Here is a 25,911-nt window from a genome sequence, read left to right as displayed (position 1 = left end):
TCTATGATTCAGTTTCCTGAAAGATGGGGTAACAGTACCCACTTTATAGGATCGTTGTGGAAAGAAATTCATATAAAACAGTACAACCGAGCACACAGAACATGCTCAATAATGGTTAGCTATTACTGTTACCCGTATCCATATTTATTTATTTGAGGTGGAAGAGAGAGAGAGAGAAAGCATGCGGAGGGGAGGGGGTGGTGGAAGGGCAGAGGGAGAGAACCTAAAGCAGGCTCCATGCTCAGGGTGAAGCCCTTTGTGGAGCTCGGTCTCACGGCGCTGAGATCTTGACCTGAGCCAAAATCAAGAGTCACGACGCCTAACCGACTGGGCCACCCAGGCACCACCCCCTCCATGTTCTTACTGTAATTCAAAATTATATCCAAAGACCCTATAGCAATTTCTAATTTTATTTTGTGGAAATTTCTCTGCTTGCATAAAATCATCTGCTTCTAAGTCCTAGTTCAACTTTGGAAGCCTTTCTTTACCTCTAACAGCAAAATAGAGTAATATTAATCCTCTCTGCTGTGACTTTCTAGGTTTTAGGATTCCCCTGTTTCTTTATACCTCCGCTCAGCACAAACCTAGTGCTGTCGTGTAGGAAAAGATGCAACGTGAGTAGTGCCGATTTCCCTCACAAATCACAAACCTGTTCCCCGAACGAAGCTCCATATTATCGAGCTGTCTGAATAACTGAACTGAACCCCCCCCACCAAAAAAAAAAAAAAAATCCTAATTGTCGGGAAGTGATTTATGTCACATTACTTTCCTCATTCATCAATAAGTGAGAGCAAGTATGACTTAGAGGAAATTAAAAAGGGAAGACAGTAAGAAAAATAATCACTTCACATATATAATAGTTGCATGCCAAAATCTTAACATTTTTAGCATGTTCCCTCATAATGGGATTTTCTGTAAATATCTTTCGTTCCTTCCCTGATTGTTCATTGTTAAAATTCTTAACTTGTTTCTTGTGGTTAGGGTGTCCTAGTGCGTGGGTGTGTGTTTTAGTGACTTAACTGTTTACCTTGCTCTTAAAAGAAAATAGCACCTCATTTATGTCTAAATGACAGGAGAAATCACAATACTCAGCCACCCAGCTACCCGCCCTGTGCCAAGCATTACCGCATACTTAGTCCACATTGCTAATCTTCACAGTAGCCCTGCAAGAGGAATGATATCCCCGTCCTGGAGATGAGGAAGTAGAGGCTTAGGGAGACGAAGCACTTTCCCAGGGAGCTCACACCATATCAGGCCCTGAGTGGCTGGGCCCTGGAAGTGGAGGGGGTAACAGAATAGGCAGAAGGGACAACTAGAAGCAAGCCTGGCAAAGTCAGTTGAGGCTTTAAATGGAAGCTGAGGAATATGTTATTAATTTTGTCGGTGTGTGGAACTAATGAAGTTTTCTGAACTGGGAGCTCAAAACAGCATAGGAGCTCCATTTTTCAGGCAGTGGTCTTAAAGTGTCCCCGGACCAGCAGCATCAGCAACACTTAGAAACTTTTTAGATACTCAGATTTTCATACCGGCTCCCACCGGCTCAGTCCTTACCAGTAGGAGAGCAATGGTTTAAGGAGTCCTCCAGATGAGTTGAAGGTTCTCTCAGGTTTAGGTACCGCTGCTTTAATGAATCCTGGGTGTGCTGTAGGAAGGGTTGGAAAGTCAAGGAGGAGCAGTGGGGAAGCTATTGCCAGGAGCCAATGGAACAGTTATTAGAGGGTAAGTCTGGGTGGTTTCATTGGGAATCAAAATAAGGAAAAATCGTGACACCTTTCACAAAAGAAATAACAGGACTTGATGATAAATAGAGGTAGGAGTATGAGGTGTGAAGCCCGTGTCTACAAGTGGCAGAATTACAGGTGTATACCAAAGGCATTCAGAGGGGGAACGTGTTTATACTCCTCATGGGTCAAAACCTCATTGTGCCTTAACTTACAGGATCTTTTTATGTGTCTTACCCCCACCAGTCTACACCCTCAACTAGATAACTTTCCCTATAGTAATAAAAATGGACCAGATTCTCAATACCAGTAATACAGACCGGGGATAATGATTGAGTTATTAAATGCCAAGAGCTTTTCTCTAAGCACTTTATATTCATTATCCTGTTGTTGTTATTCATTAGTTATGGATGTTTGTAAATTGCCTTCCCTTACTGTCCAATCTAAGCTGCAGTCATTGTAAAATTAATGTTTCCAGACACTAATCTGAGAGGCTGAGTCTGGGTTCTGAGTTTGACAGCTGCGGGCTGGAAACCAGCCCCATCGTTACCAGGTGTGTGGTCTGGAGCAAGTTACTTACCCAGTCTTCCACCTAAATTCCCCCAGCTGTATTACAACAGGCATTGTTACTGCAACGAGGATGTAATAACGAGTGGACTCGGGTTGTTGTGGGAACCGAGACAATGCCTGCACAATGCTTGGTGCGTAGAGCACTGAATAAATATTAGTGGGATTCATGACAATGAAGATGCCGTGTGCTTGCCCACAACCTTCACTGGCTCTCTTTGGTCAAGAGAATAAACTCCTTATTCTGGCATTTACGCCTTTTCACAAACTGGTCACTGCCTGTCTCCCAAACCTTTCATGTGATGATTCTTTGCGTCATTCCGGTGCTCTAGCTAAGCCGGTCGCTGTCCCCCACACGCACCTCATCTGATCTCACACCCCTGCCTTTGGTTCTGTTGCTCTCCTCCTCTTGTCATGTCCAAGCTCTTCAGGTCCAGCCTGAGACTCCGTGTTGGTGGAGCCGCCCCCGGCGAACCCTTATCTGTAATATGAGTAGTCCTTCTGAGCTCCGGAGCTCTGATGGCCTTTACCACTCCGCGGGCCCTCCACCGCAGCGCACTGTCTGTGCTCGGCCCACTTTCCCGCACCCTTCAGTCGGTGCGGGCAGGCCGTGTCCTTCTTGCTGAGCTCGGTACTCAGCCCCATGCCAGACACATGCTTTCTTCACGCTCGCCACACATACCTTGCCTTCTCTGCCTTTTCCAAGCTCATTGAAATATATGTTGGTGGTTTTTCTTTTTCTTTTCCTTAATGATGCTGATAACCTCTCCTGTAGGAATAACGTTTAATCTGTGAAATACTAATTACTATTTTTTTCCTCAGGATGAACTTGACCTGACAGACAAACACAGGGAAGCCATGTTTGCACTTCCAGCTGAGAAAAAATGGCAAATATACTGTAGCAAGAAAAAGGTAAGAGATTCATTGTGTTTATGGTTAACTGGAAAATTAGCATATTTCATGCCCTTTGCTCTCCGTTTTCACCACTGAAGTTCAGACAGCTCTTTGTAATGTACAAACCACATTGTGGCCTTGTTGCTACGTGTGGCCCAGTGCCGACACCTTGGCTATTGTTTTTATGAACACTTTGCTGGACACCACCCCATGTCCTCCACACCTGTAACCATTATTTGTAATCCTATGCAACTGAGACCCAGAATGAGAGTGGCGTACACAAAGATCAAAGTTTCCACCTGTTCTTATATAAAAGCTGGTACCTTGGTAGATTGGGAGTAGTATTCTGGGGTCTCAATCCTCCTTTCTCATCTCCTAGCAGCTTTCCATTTCAGCACCTCTAGGGTGTGGCCTTGTCCTCATGCTCCAAGGTATCTCTCTGGCCATTTCATATTCCAAACCAAGGATGGAGGAAAGGGGAAGAAGGCAAGACAATTCCCTGTGTCCGCTCTTAGGGACATGTCCTGGGAATCATCCGTCTGAATTCCTCTCACATCCCACTGTTATCTACGTGACCCCACCTGCAAGGAAAGCAGTCTTTATTCTAGGTCCTGTTACCTTTGGAGAAGGAAAGAATGGATGTCAGCACTTACGGTGTAGGCATCTCCCCCCGCGGACTATATCTCCTGCAATAAAGTTCACTCTGCCATCTTTTAAACCCTGCGGCAAATTCTCAGACCGTGCCCACCCCAGTTTTGGAACCAGTCAAATTCATGGCCCTCTTTTTCTACTTTTTTCTTCTGTGCCAATAGAAACTTGAATAAGGATGGGGTAAACGGGAAGGGCAGGCTAGCACCTAAGGGAAATATTATCTGTCTCCAGGGCAGTGGATAGTCTATGGTTACTCCTGCCCCAAGGAATTAGGAACAACCTGCAGCAATCCAGTTTCTTTTCCAGGCACAGTCGCAGTCAGAGAAACCTTTTCTTACGCGACTAGTGTGCAGTTTGAGGCCCATTTGCCCACGTGACTGTCTCTCAGCCCCACTGCCTCTTTGCTGCCTTGTTTGGTTGCTGTGCCAGCCTTCCAGGAACGTCTCTGCCGTAGCGAGCCTGCATGTGCCCCCTGCAGCCAGACTGGTGCCTCTGTGGGCGAGGCAGCAAGGCTTAACTCCTCGTCGTAGCTCCAGCATCAGACACGTTGAAATAAGTATATGATGAGTGAACCACTAAGTTGTCATTAGTGTTATACTGAACTGCCAAAAAAAAAAAAAAATTGAAAGCACAATTAGTTTTCCACCTGAGCCGTTACAATTGATAAAACTACGTGTGGGGTTTGATTCCGGGGGCCTTTGCTGAGAGATGTGTCCAGCTTGAACCTTTCTGTATGGTTTCTGAGCTGCTACCAGATCAGACCAAGTTGTAGTCATAAGGATTCCTAATCTAGTAGTAACGAGGAAGATGTGTTTGTGAATGACTGTGCCCTCTTTTCTCTTTGTACATGTCTCTCTTTTGTTGAACTCGTTGTCACGGCTCAGGAAACAGATGTAATACACTGGGAAAGAATTTAAAAATAAAAATAAAAAGTGTTCAGTTCTGAAAGTGATGGTATTGTATGGTCTTGGAAAACAAGGGACCATCTTCCAGACCTAGCCCCTGGTACTGAGAAGGAAAAATCTTCAAGGGCCTGTGTGCACATAGGATGTTGTCTGTTTTGGCTCATCCAAGTGCAGAGTTTTTTCTCAAAATTAGGAAACAATATGAAGTGAGGTTTGAGAATATACACTGGAGGAAGGGAAGGGGCAGGAAAATGGGAGCAGCTTACTGAGGGGAAAGTTTTCTTCTTTCCCAGATTTTATTACACCCTTGACAGCAATTGAAAGTTAATCGTGGAAACTACTGCCCCTTAGATTAGAAAAGGAAAACCCTGGAGGATAGTAATGACCTTGGACTTGCAGCTGCTGCTCATTTTTCAATTTCCAGGCCTATCAAATCCCCATGCAAACCCTGTCTCATGTACGCATGGTGAGGTTGCCTTTTTGTAGGAGGGTAGATATGGATGTGGCCAGTGGCCTCAGAATCCCATTTCTTGACGGATGGGCCCTTCCTACTACCTGGCCAGACTGCACAGGTCCTTGGAGGTGCAGTTCTCCTGCCAGCTTCATTCTTGCAGCCTGGATTCCTTACGTGACAGCCACAGCCGAGTCGTGACCAAGTGGGAAAGCCATTTTAACTCTTTAGGGATTCACATGGGGTTATAGATCTGCCTCACTTTAAAATGGATGCTGGTGTTGCTAAGTGAAGGATTTTCTTGATTAGAGCTTCCCAAAATGTTAAAACTCTGCCATGTGTTTGGTCTGAAACTGACCTTTTGGGGTGCTGTAATAAATAGGAAAATAATACAATGAATATGAGAACAAAAATGTAAGCATGAAAAGGGCATGACGTTTACCTGTCTTCATATAATGGGATCTCCCTACGAGACGGGTTGCCTGTTCTCAGAATGGAGCCCATGGTGGCCATCTTTATTACGAAGAACAGACTGTTTTCCTTGGACCCTATCTTAGGTAGCCTTCTCAAATCAGGCTTGTCACCAACAAGCCAAACCACATCCATTTCTCAGGCCAAGGGAAAGCTACAGACTCATGGCTTCTTAGATTTTTCCATCTTTCAAGATTAGAACCCAGGGCATTACAGACATTCTCACACATAGTGAAGCCATAGAGTAAGGGCCCGTGAAAGCCAACAGAAACAGACACATGAGTTGGTGAAAAGCTGGCTTTCTGTGTAAAAGTGCACAGCACTTGTGGAGGCAAACAAGACTGGGACCTGAGGATGGGGCCAGGCCTTCCTCAGCCAAGTGGCTCTTTTCCACCCAATGGTGACTTGAGTCCCAGCAGCGGCTGTCTGCTTATCAAGCCCTGTGCTTGTTTCTCACACTTGCCTCTATCTGCGTCTCTAGTTGAAAACCCATTTCCAGAGCCAAAATGAAAGCAGCAAAAGTATTTCTGGGGCTAAAAGAATTGGAAAGAAATTAATTGGAGGCTTGCCTAATGGAGTAATCCGGGGGAGAGTAAGAGATGGATGTTGTGGCCTTGTTGAAAGTCCAAACAAATCTGTAAAAACGACTAGACTGGTTGCTCACCCATGGTTTGTCCCATGCTGCAGTCCACCATCTAATGTTTTCTGACTTTCGTGAAAGGACCACGAAAAGGTCCTGTTGGTGGGGCTGGAGGTATTTTCAAATAGGAAATGTTTGTGGTTCTTATCTTTAAAGGTAATTCCCTTTTTAGTTCCAATCACAACATGCTCTTTTGTTTAAGTGAGGTTTTTCCCAGTCTCCAGCCAGAAACTGCATCTGTTAACAATCTTTTGGATTTTAAACTGAAACTTTTTAAACAATGAACCATCTGACCACGAAAGGCATCTGGCCATGCTGTATTTGCTTATTGTTAACATGATTTTTAAACCCTGGGAAAAGTCAGGAGAGAGAGAGGAAAATGGTGTGTACACTGTGTCATGGCGACCACGATCGCGTTGGCCCTGGAAGAAACCTTTCATTGTAGCTCTTCACAGGAGCGATTTGCAGTAGCTGTGTCCACTTACCCAGTCCTGATAGGCATCCAAAAAATCCTTGCTCCCCCTCCTTGAGCTTCCAAGCTTACAGAGTAGGTGAATGGTACTAGACAGTGCGAGCTGTGTCATCAGGTATTGAGGCAAAGATCAGGATTTGATGAGTGCACCAATTGCCCTCCTTTTGTTTCCAATCACTAAAGCCAAGTTTAAGTAAATGGCTTTGGATCCTCCGTATTGCATTCCTGTATCTCTTCAGGTCTTCTGTGGAGAAGGTGAATTTTTACTCTGCCGCCGAGTGTGTGTTTGTAGTTTCGTTAAATCCTTTAAGAATCTTGCCTAACCTGGCTGCAGTGGAGTTGTCTCGATGTGTGCAAAGTGCCGATCTGGTGCTAGGGACATTTTGAAGACCTCTAGGAAAAGAGGCTGGAAATTCAGCTGATACTTTTTCACTCACTCCCTTCATTTTGTTTGCATATCCTAATTGGATCACTTCCCCACTCTTCTCCACAAAAAGCAACTCTCCTTTCACCGCAGACACACACAAATTCAAGTTGTGTTGTGTACGGTCGTCAGGTTGCTGCTCTTTCAGTTCCTTGAGAGTTGAGGCCCTCCTGAGTTTAAAGGAACATATGCTAAAGTGGTGGAATTAAGACAAGAGGAACCATTGGTTTTCTGCACAACTGTCAGACAAACCAGCTGTAAAGTGAGGAGGCGAGATGATGATGTTCATCCTCTAGTTGCTTCCAGTATCCTAACGAGAAGCTGCTATGGGTAGGCTGGGACAAGAAGCAGGGCTGGGCATTGGACCTGGAAGACCTGAGAAGGAAGAGAAGCTAGGTATCCTTTCTTTACTAAAATTGTTTAAGCAAGAGAAGCTAGGTATCCTTTCTTTACTAAAATTCTTTAAGCATACAGTAGACTGAGCTTTGGATTTTCAAGTGTTCACTTTGTTAGCTCTTGAGATTTGGGAGAGGGAGTCAGTCGAAGGGCAAAAACTAGATTTCAGTAATTGTGTTTCTAGACTTTTTAACAAGTACTCGGGTTGGTTTCCTGCCACTGAGTTTTCACCTGGATAATGGATTCCAGTTGGCATTTGTACTCCCAAGTGCTCAGAGGTTGAAGAAAGTGGCAGAAATAGAAGTGCTCAGAAATAAGACTGGGCTGTCTTTTGCCCTCTACTTCTCTAAAAGAATAGATGAGGGGAGCACAGTAGTGGGAGGACAGTGGGCATCTCCAGGCTCTGCAGGCTGTGAAACTCTCTGCCTTATCCGTGTTCCCTGACTCTGACAGATGAGGGTTTGCATACAACTCCATACTGATCCACTTAGAAACAACTAGCTTGGAGTATCTGGGGCCTCACTCCACGAAGCCATGCAGTGGGTGAAGGGCAGGGTGGCTTGTGATTCACCTGAGGTGTATTGAGTCCTTCCTCTAGGGCAGATGCTTGGCTAAATTCTGAGGATGATTAAACAAATAAATCAAATTTCCTGGAGTGGATGATCCTGGTGGGAGAAGCAGATAAGATCAAACAGTTGCCAAGACTTGTCATGAGCTCCATAATAGGGTAAGCAGATAGGCTCTGGGGCACAGAGGAAGGAGCCACCAATCTTTGGGGGTAGAGGTGTGTGACTCAGACAACGGTTCCTTCACCACTTTGTCCTATCTAGCAGTTACACCAGTGAGAGAGCTGATGTTGTCATGCTTTTATCCCATCATCTAGACACTGACTCCATTTTTAACAGTTGAGCTATGTTCACATGGACTGCACACTTTTCCTCTTGATTTGTACTTTGTTCTTTGTCCCTTTTCCAATACTGAAAAGGTCAACATTAGACTGTTGGCCTAATCTGATCTTCACTAAGCACAATTTGTAGGGCTTGTTAGGAAATCTATAAAGAGGCTTAAAGTTTCGAAAAAAGAAGACACAGTGGGGGAAGACTGAAATAACTGAGGTTTGTTCAGCCTGGGGAAGAGAAAGTCAGGTAGAAACTCCAACATAGTTTAAAATAAAAATTAAAAAAAGAAAAACTCCAGCATAGGCTGATGTTCCCTGGGTCTACCCCAGTGAAACTATGGTAACTACCCCAGTGAAACTATGGTAACTGTCAAAATATTGCCAACTTCCTTGGTAAAGAGCTGCTGCCTCAAACCCTCCTGATAAAAATCTCCATGGCAGTCTGACCCTTCCCTCAAGGTTCCACCACTTTTCCCCCATAATTCAAGCATTAACTCCTGCCATGGCTTAACGTTCCGATTCATTCATGCCTGTGCTGTGCTGGTTGATAAGTATTTTGAACATTGGCCTAAGTATGAGATGCTGATTGACCTGAAGATGGTGATCAGAACCATTTGATAATATGTATTCAGAGCCTGAAACATTCCTCTTCTAGGAATTGATCCCATGGAAGGGATGACAAATATAGGCAAAGAACTAGGGTGAGGCATTTCCTTATAATATTGCTCCTGAAAGCCCATGATTGTAACCAACTTAGAAGAGGATGGTTATGATACACAACCCTAATAGAGTATTTTGGAGCCATTGAAAAGTCATGTTTTCAAAGAAATTTTAATGACAGGGAAAACTGCTCAGCATGTAATGATAAGTTTTTTTTTAAAAAAGGCATAAAACCATAATCAGTAAGATCAAAAGTTTGCAAGGGAGTGTAGATAGAGGTAGACAGACAGAAACAGTTGCTGGGTGGGATTGTGGGTGATTTATTTTAATTTTTTTCCTTATATAGATATTTCCCAAATTTTCAACAGTACATTCTACCCCTTACTTTGGAATATTTTTCCCCCAGTTGTAAAAATAAAATTGCTCTTTTTATTTTATTTATTTATTTTTTAAAAGATTTTATTTATTTATTTGATAGAGATAGAGACAGCCAGCGAGAGAGGGAACACAAGCAGGGGAAGTGGGAGAGGAAGAAGCAGGCTCATAGCAGAAGAGCCTGATGTGGGGCTCGATCCCATAACGCCGGGATCACGCCCTGAGCCGAAGGCAGACGCTTAACCGCTGTGCCACCCAGGCGCCCCAAAATTGCTCTTTTTAAAACATACATACAGTGTATTTGTATCAGTCAGGTTTCAGAGAAGTGGGATTATTGGCAGCGACACACAGAGTGAAGAGATTCACCCTGACATAATCATGGAAGCTGACTGAGCACTCTTCATAAGGCTGTTGTCTTCATTTCTGTTGCTGAAGCTCTATGTCCTTGGAGCAGGATGTTGGGAAAGAAGGTAGATATAAACTGGGAGAGAGCAAGGATAGGCTGGAGTCCACAAGGACAGACTGAAGCCCATGTCAGTTCTCTCGGCCTCCGACTCTGGTGTGGGTGTAATGCAGAGGCCTGAGCTATTAGTCATGGAGCTCAGCACACACACACCTGGCCCAGGAGAAGCTGAAGGAGGACCCGGGGGAAGGTGGAGCAGCTGCAGACCCGTCTGCTATTCCACACCAACAAGGTGAGCCAGCAGATAAAGGACAACATGCATGAAGTACAAAGTGGCTGCTGCTTCACTTCCACCTTCCACATCTCCTGTGAGAATCTCTCCTGTGGCTCACCGTACCCAGAAACCTGCAAGAAAGGAGATTGTTCAGCCTAGCCAACTCGAACAGTGCAAAGCCACCACACACTTCTACTGAAATTAGGAGGAAAAAGAAATATTATTTAAAATGCAACCAGTGCTTGTGTTGTCAAGGCAACCCTGGCTCCCCCTTCCCCCCCTTCCTTTGTCTAGTTCGGGGACCTGTTTTTTCCCCTTCTATCGCCTCTCTTTTTTCACTCTTCCCTGGTGACATTAAAACAAAGGTGAATCTGTAAACCACCCAAAGTTTTTCAGTACCATGTATCTATTTAGGCAATAACTGTGGAAACATGAGGGTCTTGGCCCTGGTGAGGTTTCCTCAGTTTTCTGCCCAGAAACCCACTGAAGCCATGTTTCTCATTCCCCTTTCCTCCCTAAGTACTGTAATCTCACAGCTAGTGACCCAGTTCCTTTCTTTATTTTCTTTTTATTGCAAAAGCCAGTGCTATCAAAATGAACAATGAATCAAAATGATTTTAGATTTGGAGTAGAAAATTCAAGGATTCTCTGCTGCTGGCAGCCCTTAAACCAGTGCTGTATTCCAGTAAAGGGTGGTCGGTTCATGAGTATTTATGTGCCTCCTGGTCCTGTAATCCCTTTGTTCAATAACATCAATTTGGGGCATTTTTTTCCCTCCCAGGATTAACCAGTTCTGTCATTCCAGCTGTGCCTGCTACCACCCCTGTCTTGAAGTGTGCGGAATGGTCCTGATATCAGAGTTTTGTATTGATACCCAGTAGGCCCCCAGCTTCATTAATACAGAAGCAGTAAGCAAGCTGGCCTATAGAATGAGCCCAAACATATCTCTTCCTTGGTGCTTGGAGAAGTGAACAAATCTAAAATATTGTGGATAAGTTCTGTAGTCTTCTGTTGGGGCTTTCCATTCTGGTACCATACAGGCCTCTGTTTTTCAGCCTTGAGATGTCAGTAAAAGGACTTGCCTTGAGGCGGATTATCTCCAAAAGCCTTTTCAGTCAAGGGGTCTGCCTGCAAGCTTCCTAAGTTATGTTTGCCCCTCATAATTGTTCTAAACTGTATTGTAATGTGTGTGCAACACTATTTTTTCTAAAATAAACAGAAGGCAAGTAATAGCTATGAGAAAATACTTTGCATAGTTAAAGGCCATTTGAAGGGTGACCGGGGGAGGGAGGGTGCCATTTACCAGGACATATTTCTGAACCCCTCTGATTCTCTCTCCTTCTCTGTAAAATGAGACCAACATCATCAAGTGGTTGTGAAAATGGAGATAATACGATTTCAGAGTTAGAGAGCTTGGGGCATGGTCGTGACCACTGTTGCCACTGTCCACTTCAGTGATGGTGGCTATGATCAAAGTAGTCGTGTGGACTCACTTTCCCTGTGTTCGTACTCATAATACCTGTTTTTCTTAGAACAGTAGTAAAGATTTCAAAAGCCCTCTGCCTTAGTTGAACTTCAGAAACTTTTGGAGGCAGAAATAGTAAGTTAGGAGGATACAGTGTAGATAAGGAAAGAAAGCAAGGAAATCTTTGCTGTTGGCACCAGAAATTGGTAAAAGGAGGTCCCCTTTTATGTCAGAAGTTCTAGGGCGGTGGTGACCAACATGCAGTCCCTAAGATCCTGGGTGGAGCCCTGAACCTGGTAGCTCCGGCTACCATGTTTAGGAAGACTGAGACCCTGAGAAAATCAGTCTCTACTCTACCTCTTTCTTCTCATTCCCATGCCTGTTGCAATGCTTCTGTCCCTGCTGACCCTTTGTAGTCGCCGGAAATGCTCCCATCATTGGGCTTGCCTGGCAAGCAGTTTTGAACACCCACTGAATTCTGGGAAATGGGTATGTGTGTGGGTCGAGCCAGTTTTTCAGTAAAATTAAAATTCCTTCTTTGCTGCCTGGAAGAGGCAAGTGGTTGAAAAATATCAGTTTCTGAAATAAGAGGACTAAACATATTTTTGGATGAAAACATTGCTCCTGCTGTTTTTTTGCAGTGGGGGAAAAAAATCCCATCATAGGACACACCACCAAGAGGTTCCACTAAACGAGTCAGCTTTACAAATAAGTCATTTATTAGGTTGAAGCAAGCTGGAATTACAAGTGCACTGTTCAGCAACAGTATTTGTCCAGAGTTGCCGCATTATAACTCAGTAGTGCTTTCTGGCTGTGTGCTTTCCAAAATTAAGCTAACGAAGCAAAACTTCAGTGTTGAGATAATGAAACAGTGTTTTAGCACAAGTACTGCTATTGTTAGAAATCTTAAACCTAATTACAAGCGCAGATGTTCTGGGTCCCAAGAAATTGGCATTCTCTAAAATTTTAAAAAAGAAAACTAACAAATTTCTGATAACTTTCCCTTCCACTCATGGGATAAACTGTTATTTCCTGGTTGGTGATTTTATTTTTGTTGTGAAATTTTAAATATACAAAATGGTACAAAGTGTAATAAGCACCCATGTTGAACCGATGCTAACATTTTATCATAATCACTATGGCTTTTTTAAAAAGAAATGAAACATTATAAGTATAGTAGTGGAAGCCCAAACGGGACCTATTCTGGAGGCTTTATGTATTTTCTTTTCCTCGCCCATGTATTTATAAGCTTATTCTGCGTGTCTGTATTCATAAACAATATATGGTACTTCTTCATTTTAACCACAGTCTAATATTCCATTATATGAACACGCCACAGTTTAATTATTTTATACCCCTTTGGATAATGCTTTTTCACTATTTAAAAAAAATGTGGCAATGAACAACCTTGTGCATGTGTTCGAGAATTTTTCTGGGATAAACACCAAGACATGTAATTACTGGGTTGTTTGCTAAGAACATTTTTCACCTTTAATTGCTCTCCAAAGTTGTTGTAACAGTTTATACTTGCAGCAGCTTCGTTGCCAACCTCTGAGGGATCGGTACCCCCTGAGGGGGGGGACCGATACTCTGTTGCCTTGATCAGTCACTTTATTGAAGTTCGAATGTTTCAGATACAGAAACTGTCATTCAGGTTTTTTTCTTCAATATGTCTTAGCAAATCAAACCGAAGTAAAAATTACTGGAATAGAAAGTGCTCATTTAAAGAAGAAAAACCCAAGGTTTGGAAAATGAAAAGCATTCCATCCAAATACCCATAAAGTGTTAGAAGTGTATAAAAATGGACAATTCACTCAGCATTATGTTTGTTTGGTTTGACTACAAAGGAAACTGCTCTGTGTGTGGTTCACTCTTCCTCTCCTCTAGACCTCTTTACACCCTCAGTCCCAGACCCAGGCAAATTGTGTTTCTATCTTTAGCAAGCCCTTGACTGGTGTCTGCTGTCCCCCAACAAAGGAAGTCGCTCCGAGGCACCAGCCACTTCCCTGACGGGCAGCTAGAATACAGGTGCAGAGCCGACACGTCTGCACGGGCAAGCCGACCTGCCGTGGCTGGTTGGTCTCTTCCTCAACCAGAGTGCCTTTATCTTGAGCATCTGTAAAAATCGAGGAAGCCTTTCTCCCTTCTTATACTCCTCGATTCCTTTGGATGTTAAGAAATTGAGATGCGTAACTGCTGTGTGTCTATCCCCCATGCCTAAATTCTGAACTAGTTTCTGCATACAAGTCATTTCCTGGGTTTGGGGACTGTTGATTCTTCAATCTGTAAATACTCTGGTTCTTGATAGGATTGTAAAAGCAGCAGGTATATATCTGGTTTGTGGATACCAGCTCTCTTTTGTGCTTCCTCATGCTTGCATTTCTGCAGTGAGTAACACCCCTCTATCAAAGGCCTTGCTTTCCCTGTAAGTAGGGAACACCAAGCTGGAAGAGGGTGGGAGAGAATGAGCCTGTTTTTAGGTTCACTTATAGTCATTCAAACAACAATAAAATAAGTAAGTAATACAAAGCTGGAAAAAGTAGGCCATTTTGCTTTGACAAATCAATGAATGTGGGTCATGGGGAGAGGTGTTGTGTGTCCTATGGAGATCTATTTTTCCCTCTGGCATGGGGGCTGGAGAAGCAACTCCCCCAGCTTTCACTCTTTGTTTGTCACTCATGCCTGCTTTGGTGCTGCACTATGGAGAGAACGCTCCTACTTGAGCTCCAGTCACTAGAAAAGATTTGTAGTTTCAGGTTTGAATGGAATCCCGGGGAGGGCAGTGGTTCTCAACTGCCTTAGCGTAGCTATCTTTGGCCTCCAAATCTTCATTCTTAAGCAGATCCCTTTTGATGGCTCTGGTACAGAACAGATTCCATCATGTGTTAATTGCAGAGTTAGGAGTACAGGACTGTCTTGGCGCTGTCAGTCTTTGCCATAGAGTACTTGTCCGCAGTGCTATGGTGGAACCGAGGCTCTACATGCGACTCTGTGAGGCCCTTTGAGCCCCTTGCCTGTGTGTGTTGAAGCACATAAGCACACTCTCTTTTACTTCCAAAATTCTGTAATCTACGGGTGTAGAAATACACATTGAGTGTCTTAGGGATAACTGTATCTCTGATGAAAAGGGATATCACTATATCTCACGTCTGAGGATCCAGAACTAGCTGCCTATTCTGATTATCACCAGCTCCGTGGGTCCCTGAGGGACATATAGCACAAGAGAGCCTCCAGATTGATGTACAGCCTTGGTTTCGGTATTCCTTAGCACTGTGGCTTCCTTCCCCGGTTGACTGAATGCACTGTGAATAACCTCAAGCAGAGCTGGCAAAAAGGTTTATCTTGATTACCAGCTCTGAACAGTTGGGGGTTGAAGCCTGGAGCACTTTGAGAAACAATCAGAGGTTGTGGATGGATTCAATAAGACGAGTGTGGTAATTAATTAGCAATGTCTGCCATGACACATGATGGGAGAATGAGGCGTATGTAGCCAATTTTGCCATCCTTGCCCTTGAGGGCTCCTCTTGCTTCGAGATTGTAGTTGGATGAAAATAGCGTATTCCATGCTTTCTCCCCCCCCCCTTCCCCCGGTATCTTCCCCAGTCTTCTGCAGACTCTGTGGGTGCTATGCACCTTCTTTCATAGAACGAATACCCCAAGCCTGCCTAATTTCACCATCTCCTGGAGATAGGTCTATGAAAGTCATCAGTGGAAGGAAGTATCCACTTTAGGAGAGGTATCAGAGAAGAACAAAAGCCCCTTTTCATGAGTTTTTCCTACACATGTATTCATTTTATTCTTTTCACTGATAGCACTAGCACTCCAAGTACTTTTGAATCCACATTCTGCTCGGTGCATCTCAGAGCTTCACCGCCTCGTGAAGTGGGAAGAAACTTTGAGCTTCCAGTGTGACTTAGAGTATGCTGCTAATACTTCTAATTTGGGGTTCTCCGAATTCCTTATACTCCAGGAACCTAGTAATTTGTGGAGCTAGAAATGGGTTACAGTAGAAAGTCTACCAAAGAATACAGACTTTAAATTACAGTGTCTTAAATTCTCTTGTTGTTCTTCAATGCAGTATGGGAACAACATTTGTGTTAAGCAGTCTTAAGATAATATCCTTTTATCTGTCGTATGTAGGGGAAGGCATGCTATGTGTCCTCAGTTTCTAAGACGTACTTCCCCCACGTCCTCACATTTAGGCATTTCTTAGATGATGACATCTTCTAACTGATGTTTTTCTTTTTTATTTCTTCTGCCAGGTTGCTGTTGTAAATTCAGTAGTATGCCGTAGAGTCAATGATAACTTAAAATCAGAAATATGGTTATGATTCCCCTTCTTGGGGACAATTAATCGTGTCCTAGAGTTTTTCACAGTCATCCTGAGAATATGTATGCCTATACGGGCTTACTGTTTCCCCTGATTCTCTGCTTAGTTTAATTACTGTTTTCCAAAGCCCTCTCTTTATAGCCTTGTGTTAAGCATTATATTGCAAATCATAAACACACTTTGGTTGTTTTCCCAAGCGCAGGTTACAGAACATCAAAACCTGCTTTATGACTTTCTGAAAGCCTGGTCTGGTAGCAGCAAATCTGGTAGCAAGATGTGAGGCAACAAAGGCCATTGACCCCACTGATTGGATTTCCACACTGCATACAGGTTTAGTGATGTGTGTCCAAACATGTTAATTTACCAACCAGCTGGACTGAATTGTACCTGGGTCTGTAGCACTCCATGGTGGCATGTAGGTCAAAGACTTGACTCTTAACAAGCTAACAGAAGTAATTTGTTTTATGTCATTGTATACCTTCGTGTCGTAGGCAACAGGGGAATGTGGACTTGTATCATTTCTGAAAATAATAATTGGAGAATGTTTCTTTTTCTTTGCCATGAAAATGAGGGGGAATTGTCATCTAAAATTGGCTTCAGATGTTGAAGTTATACTGATTGAGATTTTTAGGCTCCAGTCATATTCCATGCTGTGAAGTGCTTTGCCAAAGAAATGACTTGTTAAAATAAATAAAATAAATGCCTTGTAGTTTAGGAAGTGGACTATAAAGTCTCTGCTTTTAGTTCTAGGTAAAGTATGTGGCTATTTTCTTAGATATATCAGCATATGAAATGCATTTTCCCCTGGATCCTGTAGCATATGACTTTTAAGATTTGGGTTCTGGAAAGTCAGCCAGGGCTTTTTCAGGAAAGAACAGGGTGTTGGAACAGACTGAGGCCCTGAGCTGTTTTAGAATGCCATTGGTCTCTTTACTCTTGAAGTCCTATTGTTCCTCTTCTCTTTGTTCCATTGTTGCCATCCTCATAGACTAGATCTCTTTCAAGTGGCACCCTTTTCTTTTCTGGGGTTTGTGATTTGGGGGAGAACAAAAATGATAGATGACTGAGAAGTAGCACAAGCCTAATTTTTAATGCTCAGTATTTCATTTCAGCTCACTCAGAAATATTTGATCATTTTTACTAGTGTAAATAAAGCTTGTGACAGATTAAAAAAATACGAATGTAACATTTTGTGCTATCAAGAAATGTCTCAAAGCATTTTTCTCAGTTGAGCTTAGGAATGCTTACATTTGATTTTTATTTTGAAGTTACAAGATACATTGATAAAGACTGGAGATTAGTAAAAAGGCAGGAGAGTTGATAATACTTGGCTGTTCCTTTTTATCATGATGAAAAAAGGGAGTAAAGTCTACAAATGGGTACAGTTCTTTGTAACTAAAGTATTTGTAATAACCGAGAACCTATTGTCAGAAGTTCATGATATTCTAAGAAACTCAATGCTAATGTTTGAAAGCATGTTCTCATTCAGTCTCATATGTCCTGTCTTCATGGCTCACTAGCAAGGAAAGCAGAAGCTTTGTTCTTTTAGTCATGTGTTCTAACACCTAGTACACTGCCTAGGCCATTATAAAACTCAATACATATTTACTGAGTGAGTAAATGAGAAGGAAAGCAAGTGACTCTTTAGATTCAGCTCAGCACTGAATTATTGGGCGTGATGAGCAGAGGGATTCTGCACCCATGGTGCCCTGGAGAAATCCTGCGTTCAACAGTGTAGTGTCCTGCTGCTCTCAATTTAGGAGGTGTGTTACTCTTAAATGGTGTTGGGCTCCAGAACAAACTATTAGGGAAGAGTGGTCGAGTATTATAGCTTTTTTTCTGGCTGGGCAATGGGAGGGAGGGATGAGGATCAGGTCTAAACTCACTTGAGCTCACAGCTCTCTGCCCCCCCCCCCCCCTCAAATGAGCTGTGCAAGAATTCTTAGAAATACCCCAGCTATTCGTCCAACAAATTTCTGGGGAAGATAGAGGACCGGGTGTAACTGTGGGTATAAGGGGACAGGGTAGAGTGGTCTCAGTGGTTTCAAGTCAGAAACTCAGCCTCACAGCCAAGGCAAGGCAACGGAAACCAGAAGACTGAGGTGAAATGCTCAGGAGAGAGTAGGTGTTCTTGAGCAAGAGCTTTGGGCAAGCCTGAGCATCTGGGTAATTTAGGCGCGAGGAGCCTGGAGCAGATAGAGTGTTAGTCATACAGCTTGGCTTCCGCATTGCATTTTTATAGATTGTGTCCTCTTCATCCAGAAAGTACTAGTCATGCATCTGTTATTCTGCTAGAGTGTAGTGATACTGAAATGGCGGGGGGGGGGGGGATGTACCAGAAGTTCTGGCTGTAGCGCTCTTCAGAGTGTTCTTCTTACCATCTCTGAGCTATTTAAGAAATCTGAAAGATGTTTTTTTTAAAAACTAGCCGCAGTACAATTAATTATGCCCTGATGACCATTTTTGCGTTCATTTACACATGCATAATTATATGTGCCTTTGCCTTTAGATTCTCTTTTGAACCTGTTGTAACATCTTATTAGTTCCCTCATTTATTAATGAGTTCAGCAAAATCTTTGACATCAGTTCATGCCATGATTTTACCTTTTAAAAATTACCCTTTATCAATATAGAATTGTAAACTTCAAGAATTGATAGAGAAGGGGCTAACTTATTTTAAATGCTCTGAGATCTTGAATAATATTTTAGACTGGAGTACATGATATGATAGCGGGAAGCTCTCTGAGAAAATGTGCATCGTATGTGGATTCTAGTGAGCTTTTTTACGTCTGGAAAGAGCAGAGCTCAGGGTTCAGAAGAGGTGTTAAACTTCACACACATACAAGGAGGACATTTCTATGATGTTTGAAAGGGTGATGGACGGGAGAGGAGCAACGGCAGTGTAAGTGGAATCCAAACTTGAAAAGCAACGATCTCATAAATGAAGCTTAAACTTCCCAGAAAAGTTTCTCAGCAGCTAGTGAGCCTGGGTCCTATTCACCCTTCTCTAACTCTGTTAACGTACATTTGTGTTTCAGAGATTAAGCGTCCTCAATCTTATAATAATAATGACCTATTTTATTATTGGGTTTGTGGCCAATGTTGTTACAATACGTGTACTTAATGAAACATGAACTACACGTTTTACTGTGCTTCATGAGACATGTATCTTTTGTTCTAAGTCATAAATGTTATTTGTTGTGAACCATCAAGAAAGCAAGAACTTGCTGTGTTTCTTCTTGGGTAGATATTTTGGTCAGAAATCTTCCAGATGCCCTTTAGAGACTGTGTAGAGTTATGCATCACTGACATGTGAGCAGATCCCTTTCAGAGGAATTTAAATACATTTGTTGGAGTTATTTTTGCAAAAAGTAGACATGAGGGTGCGATAAACTTATGGAAAATTTGAGATTTATTTATGAATTGAGGAAGATAAACTTTTGCTATATAGCCAGTGGAGAATTTTTGGCTTGGTAAAGAGAAGACTTTGGGAGGACATAATAGCTTTATTCAAATTGTTTAAATATTTGCAGGGATATTGTTCATAGGAGAAATTAGACTTATTCCATGCAGTTCCCAAGGGCAAAACTAAGGCCAACAAGTGCTTGAAGTTACAAGGAGACATCTGTCAATTCAGTCTAAGGTGAATTTTCTAACAGTCAGTGAGGGTACTGGTTCCAAACATTTGTGGACTCTTTGAAGCCTTCTCTCGGAGAGTATAGGATCGATCACCTGCTGATGACCTTATATGAGGGACCTCTGTGAGGGAAAACTTGGACTAGGGTGTCTCTAGGGTGAGAGCCCTTGCTCTATAATCATGTGATGGCTTTCCTTAAAAACATACAGATGTTCTGCAGCACCGGGAAGAACGGGGAAGGAGATTTGCTCCTCTGACATGGTTCTAAATGCTAAATACGAAAGCCATTGTTACTGCAAGTCAGCCTCCAGTCTTTCCAGAAACTGACTGACATTCTGAGGCTGAGGAGGAGGTGCTGGGTTTCCTGGCAGATGCAGAAGCTGCTGTTCTGTAACCGTTCTTTGTGTGGGCCCAGCCAGATTTGGGCAGCCAGTCCACTTGATGTGTAATTGTGGCAGTGGCCAAACAACATAACCAGATTGGCAGTCCTGGGGACCACATGACTGTCTTGAACTGTGACAACATAGGAATTATTTTTTGAAACCAACTGCCTCCCTTTGGCAAGCTTCAGATGTAGGGTATAGTTTTAGCCCACTGTGAGGGGCTGTAGGGAAGGCCGTTGAGAGGACTGAGCAAGCAGCCGTCTCAGCCATCCAGGCCTGCAGACCTGCTGCTGCTTCTCTTCCCAGTGAAAGAACAAGACAAAGATTTAGAGGCAAAAATCAGGATTTAAAAGACCAAATGATGCTATGCTATTTTAAAGACTTTATTTATGTATTTATGTATTTATTTATTTGAGAAAGAGAGAGAGACCAAGGGGAGTCGCAGAGGGGAAGGGAGAAAGAAACTCCCAAACAGACTCCCTGCTGAGCGCAGAGCCTGAGACGGGGCTCGATCTCAGGACCCTGGGATCATAACCTGAGCTGAAACCAAGCACCTGACGCTTAACCAGCTGAGCCACCCAGGTGCCCCTATGCTAATTTACAAAGTAGGATTAAACTGCTTTTCAAGGAGCAGTGAGCTTGGGAAGATGGTGGACTTTTCAGGCATGGTAAGTCCTGCTTCTTCTCTAGAACACAGTGCAGGCAAATTCCTCATACTTTGTGAGTTGATCCTAACTTACAGCTGGGGTTTCCTAGAGATAGAGTGACTTCCAGGAGAGGAGAAAACCTGGGAAATAATTGATGACCAAGTTCAAACTTTGATGCATTCCTGCTTCTTGAGAGCCAAGCTGGTTCTAGCACAGGGCGTGATGGCCTGTGGCCCATGGCCCAAATTCAGGCACTTAAATGTTTTTGGCAAATAAAGTGTTACTGAAACACGGCAGTACTCCTTCATGTAAGTGTTAGCTGTAGCCGCTTTCGCACTGTACAAGGGCAGAGTCGAGTAGTTGCAACAGACTGTGGTGGCCCACAAAGCCTAAGACACTTACCTGGCCCTTCACAGAAGAAGTTTGCCAACCCCTGGTCTGTCAGGCTGTTCCCTGCTTCACCGTGACTGTCCTTTGAGAAGATGCTGATTACACTATTGCGGAGCCAGAAGGGAAAGTCAGCAGAAGTTATCAGCAGGTCTTCCACAAAATATTTTTCCATCTTCCATCTGACCTCCTCTTCCTTCCCTGTTCCTTGGATACCTGTTCCTCAGCACCTATTTCCTGTCATTCACTTGAGTTTATCAGATGACATGCCCATCGGGGAGTCATACCTACTAGAATAAAATATTTTGGCCTGTCTGCCCCTTTGTCCTTAGTATTCTATAAAAATTCTAGGTACAGAGTAAATTTAGTTAACATCTAATGCATTCATTAGTATATGGGGCTGGGTCCATGAAAGACAAAATAGCACCGACAATTTAATGCCACAGGTAACTAGTTTGATCATTAACAAGGGGTGGGATCCCTTGACCCTATACACGATCACAGTTACCATGTTTTCTAGTACCGTTTTCTTCATAAATGGGGCAGTTTTTTATTATATTTAGTTGCCTTTGTCCTATAATAAAAATTATCAGAATGAATTTTACTTTGTATTATACTGAAACGGTGCCTTTCCGCTCTTGAAGTTCATTTAGTTAAACCTTAATATATCTCTACTATTTTTGAGTTAGTGGTACTATTATACATCGTTAGAGGATTTTTAGCCAACCTAGACAGTGAAAGGACGTGTCTTTCACAAGTATTATCTGAGAACCTCATAGGTTTGTAACAGCGAGCGTGGAGATTTATGGCTTTAGTTGGCCAAGTGCGTATTGCTTCAGCCTGTGATTTGTGGTCTAGTGAACAACCACAGAACATGTCCTTTGCAATTAATTGACCTTTGTAGAGCCTATTTTGGGTCTTACTAACAGCATCTGAAACTGAAGAGAAACGCTACCAGTTCTTACATATTATTACTTGGAAAATGATCCTATTAAAAATTTGCCCTGTGGTAATTTCAAAAGAAGTTATTCTTAAAGACTTAATTTTTAAACTGTGCTTTGAGTCTCACTGAAAAACTTCAGCTGTTACTTAAGAAATTGTTTGCCACACAAATATGTAAGTGGAAATTCTGAAAATTTTAGCATCCTTCAGGTACATAAATCTTAGTCCAAATCAAAATTCCTTTACATGAACATTTGATATTAGGGTTGTAGTGTGTTAGAGAAATAGAAAATCCAGTGAGAAAACAATAGCAAAATGTTTTCAAATTTTTGCTGTGGGGAACAGAGGGGTGCCCCAGGTGCAGAGAACAGAGACTTCCCAGGTGTTGCAGGATCTTGTTGACTTGATGCATTTCGTGTTATACAGAACATCTGAAAAAGTAAAGCGCTTGTCCTAACAGAATATACAGTGCTTTACAACTTCTGTTTTAACTGTGAGAATAGTGCATGTTCTTGGCAAAATAAAAGTTTGAATTATACAAAAGTTAGTAAGTAAAAGACCTACCCAGAGGTAGCCATTGTTGAATTTTCTTGTGTTTATTTCCAGAAATGTTTGTATGTTAAGTGTACATTTTTTTCCTACAGACGAGAAGTGATATTCGGAGGCATTCCTCCCTGCCCTGCCCACCCCCATACTATATTTGGTCATTTTGAATGTGATTACCTAATTCTCCTTCATTCTGTGTTACTGCTACAAAGTAATTTATTCAACCATCTCCCTTGCCCTGTATTTGTTCACTTTGTTACTTGCTAACTCAAACAGCACTGCAGTGAAAAAAGTGTAAATATATAATTGTGGGCTAACTTCCTGAAAGTAGACTTAACGGAGGGTCACAGGCTGTGTGTATGTTTTAAATTTGGGCAATTACTGCCAAATGTGTCTCCAAATTTTTACAGTCCTAGCGTGACAAGGACTTAGAATGGCCATAGCTGGAGATTCTGAAATAGTATCCTTATCCTCTGAAATAGATACTAACATGTATCAAGCATGCTCTGTGTGTATTGTTCTCGGTGCTTTCTGTACTTGTAATAGCCTATTAAATCCTTATACTGACCCTGTGAAGTAGGCACCCATTTTACAGATAAAGGAAACTAAAACTGGGTCACATGGCAAGGTTACCTAACTTGCCTGCTTGTAAGTAGTGAGTGGCTGAGGATTCAAATATGTGTCTGTTGATGGTGATAGAAAAAGGAGAACACAGCCAGCTTGGATTGGTAGAGAGAGGTAATTATGACGTGAGAGACAGAAGTCTGGGACATAGCTGTGAACGTTTACCTCGGAAAGAGTACAAAGAAATAATACAACATTTATTCTCATGGGAAAAGTGATGTTGAGAAAAATAAATGCGCCCTTGTCCATTTAAAAAGAATCGGGAAGGATCTCTTAGAATTTTTTTCACTAGCCGCTGACCAGAGATTTGGAATGAAAAATGTGCCAGTTGAAAATGAGGCCAAGTTAGAAAAACTATGTATTTCTTTATCTTCTGAATGAGTTGGTTAGTTAAAGCCTGATTTAAAGGGGGAAAAAAGTGAATGTTCTTGAAGGTCCCTTGTGCTATACCAGTTTCCTTTTCTAGCAAAAGGGTTTTTATTTTGTTTTGTTTGTTTCTTCAGAACTTGAGATAATGGGAACAAAATACATAATAAGAAAAGAGCTTCAAACTAGTTAGTACAGGCTGAAAGCAAAGTGAAATGTCAGAGCCTCCATCCAGCAGGAAGTTTTGTCCACCAATATTCTCTTATTCATGACTATCAACCTACCAAGGAAATAGGATGAGTTGGATTAGAGAAATAGTAAAATTAATGTTGGGTTTTTTCCCCTCTCCAATTACCTTATAAAAGAAGTAGGTGTTGAAAGTTAAGTGTTTTGTAATTGAGTCACTGAACACCGTAAATTAAAAACAACAACAACAATCATTGATTTTAGAAATTGGGCCCTCAAACTGAGGACAGTACACACTGGTTTTCCATGACACCTCACTATTAGAGTTTAATCGAATCTTAGAGCTTATAGGGACTTTAGAAACAGTCTGGTCTTGCCCACTCAATTTGGAGAGAGAAGAATGAGGCCCAGAGGTACTCAGACTTACCAAGAAATGCCAATTGAGTAAACCAAAAAGTAAGTTCTGGAATCTCATCTTCAGATGGCCAATCTGGTCTTCTTTCCACCATCCCATCGCTCTGAAAATCAGTGATATTTGCAAATATTATCTCAAAACAGTAATCAGAAAATTTAACAACATAAAATGTTTGTGTCAGATCAGTGCTAATTAAATAGACCTAAAGATAGGCATATAAACATACATGTTTATAACATTTTTAAAAGGAATCAAAACTAGATTTTAATATGAATTAACCATTCTGTAAGTAGAATGAAAAAGGATTTAATGTGATTGCTAGAATTTGTATTCTCATAGGGCAAAACCTTCTCTAGGTGTCATTTAGTGTTACCCACAGTCTGTTTTAAAAGAAGGAAAAATGGCTTTTTTTAAAGACTAGAATGAAGCTAATATTCTTGCTTGCTAGAGAAAAGTTCTAATGGAATTGGTCAAGGCAGTAGTCAAAAGCAGGGTTAGATGTGTATGGTTTAGGGAGGGATTTGTTTGCAGTTCCAGCGTCCAGAAGTACTCAGTGCTATTAGCTCATCTTCAAGGGCTCTTGAGAAATCCCCATGAAGGTGGCTGTTAGACAAGTGTATAGCAGAACAGGAGGACAGGTTAGGGAAAAGTGTCGTAAGTGCTGTCTGTATGCACACACATATATATAGATATATGAAAGTCTACAGAAAAAGTCTAGAGAAGAGGGATCAGAGGTCATCCAAGTAAGACATCAGACTTAGAATAATATTCAGAATTAGAATAATATTCAGAAATGTTGAATGTAGCAAAAATAGCAATAAAGGTTTAGGGAAAAGCAAACTCATTTTTGGCCACTAACCATGTTTGAGTTTCTTATACAGTAAAGTGGTTAAGAGTGAAAGGCCAGCTTTGCACTTACTGTATATTGCTTGTGATTAATCTGAGGTCTAAGGGAAAAGGTTGCCCCGATTCTTTCCCACTGCCTCTGAATTTCTGGCGGGATGACCTTTGGCAACTCACCGGTCTTCTCTTTGCCTCTGTTTCCTCCTCACTGACATGAGTGAAGTAATGGCGGCTACCTCATGCGGTGGACGACTCGAGGAGCGCAGTGCTTAGAACAATGTTTGACGCATCGTAAGCTATGAATGTGTTAGCTATTGCTGTTGCTTCCATTACAACTAATGCAGTCTATACAATCTTGTTTATTTTTCCACTTGTTTATGCGTAACAAAATAGAGGGGAGGCAGATGGCTCAAAGAATAACACATGTTACAGGCTAGTAACACATAGGACCCAGTTGCTTTCCAGGAATATCAGACATGTTGACTTTCATCGTGCTGAGTCTTCCCCTCAGCATGTCTCGGTGTCCAGTGCTCTTTAGGGGACCTCCCCCCACCCCCTGAGAACAATTGCATTCACCTATTTTTGGCCTGTGGCTCTGCATAACTACAGACTCCAGCAGCCACACAAAGTAGGAGCAGAGAGTTGAGTCACAGATGTTTCACTTGGCTACTGGAGCACACATCTGTATAGAAGGACCAGGATTGTACAGAGGAAACTGGAGACACATTGCCAAAATGAAGAACTCTGAGGATCACCCCTAGGAATATAGTGATAACAGTACTTTTATGAGAAGCTTTTACATACGTTAGCTCATTTGATTTTCTCAGCACTGAGGCATGTGAAATAAAAATGAAGCCTTTTCCCTGTTTTGACTACAGTATCTAGGTCTACTCTTAATATGTTTACATTACTAAAGCATTTCCAAAGTGCAAAGATTT

The 25,911-nt window shown here is 42.2% G+C and overlaps 1 protein-coding gene across 1 annotated transcript in view; it reads left to right on the top strand.

Annotated features, from left to right (window-relative positions):
* Positions 1-25,911, top strand: part of DAAM1 (dishevelled associated activator of morphogenesis 1) — a 162,299-nt gene that overhangs the window by 80,132 nt on the left and 56,256 nt on the right. The window contains exon 3 of the mRNA XM_040641825.1: positions 3,111-3,200. Within this exon, the coding sequence (XP_040497759.1) occupies positions 3,111-3,200 (90 nt within the window). The remainder of the gene's footprint in view (positions 1-3,110; positions 3,201-25,911) is intronic.

This window comes from Ursus maritimus, unplaced genomic scaffold, assembly GCF_017311325.1.
Source record: "Ursus maritimus isolate PB19 unplaced genomic scaffold, ASM1731132v1 scaffold_25, whole genome shotgun sequence".
NCBI classification, from domain to species: Eukaryota; Metazoa; Chordata; class Mammalia; order Carnivora; family Ursidae; genus Ursus; species Ursus maritimus.
The sequence above is the reverse complement of the archived record's forward strand: the minus strand, read 5'-3'. Positions and strand labels throughout refer to the sequence as shown.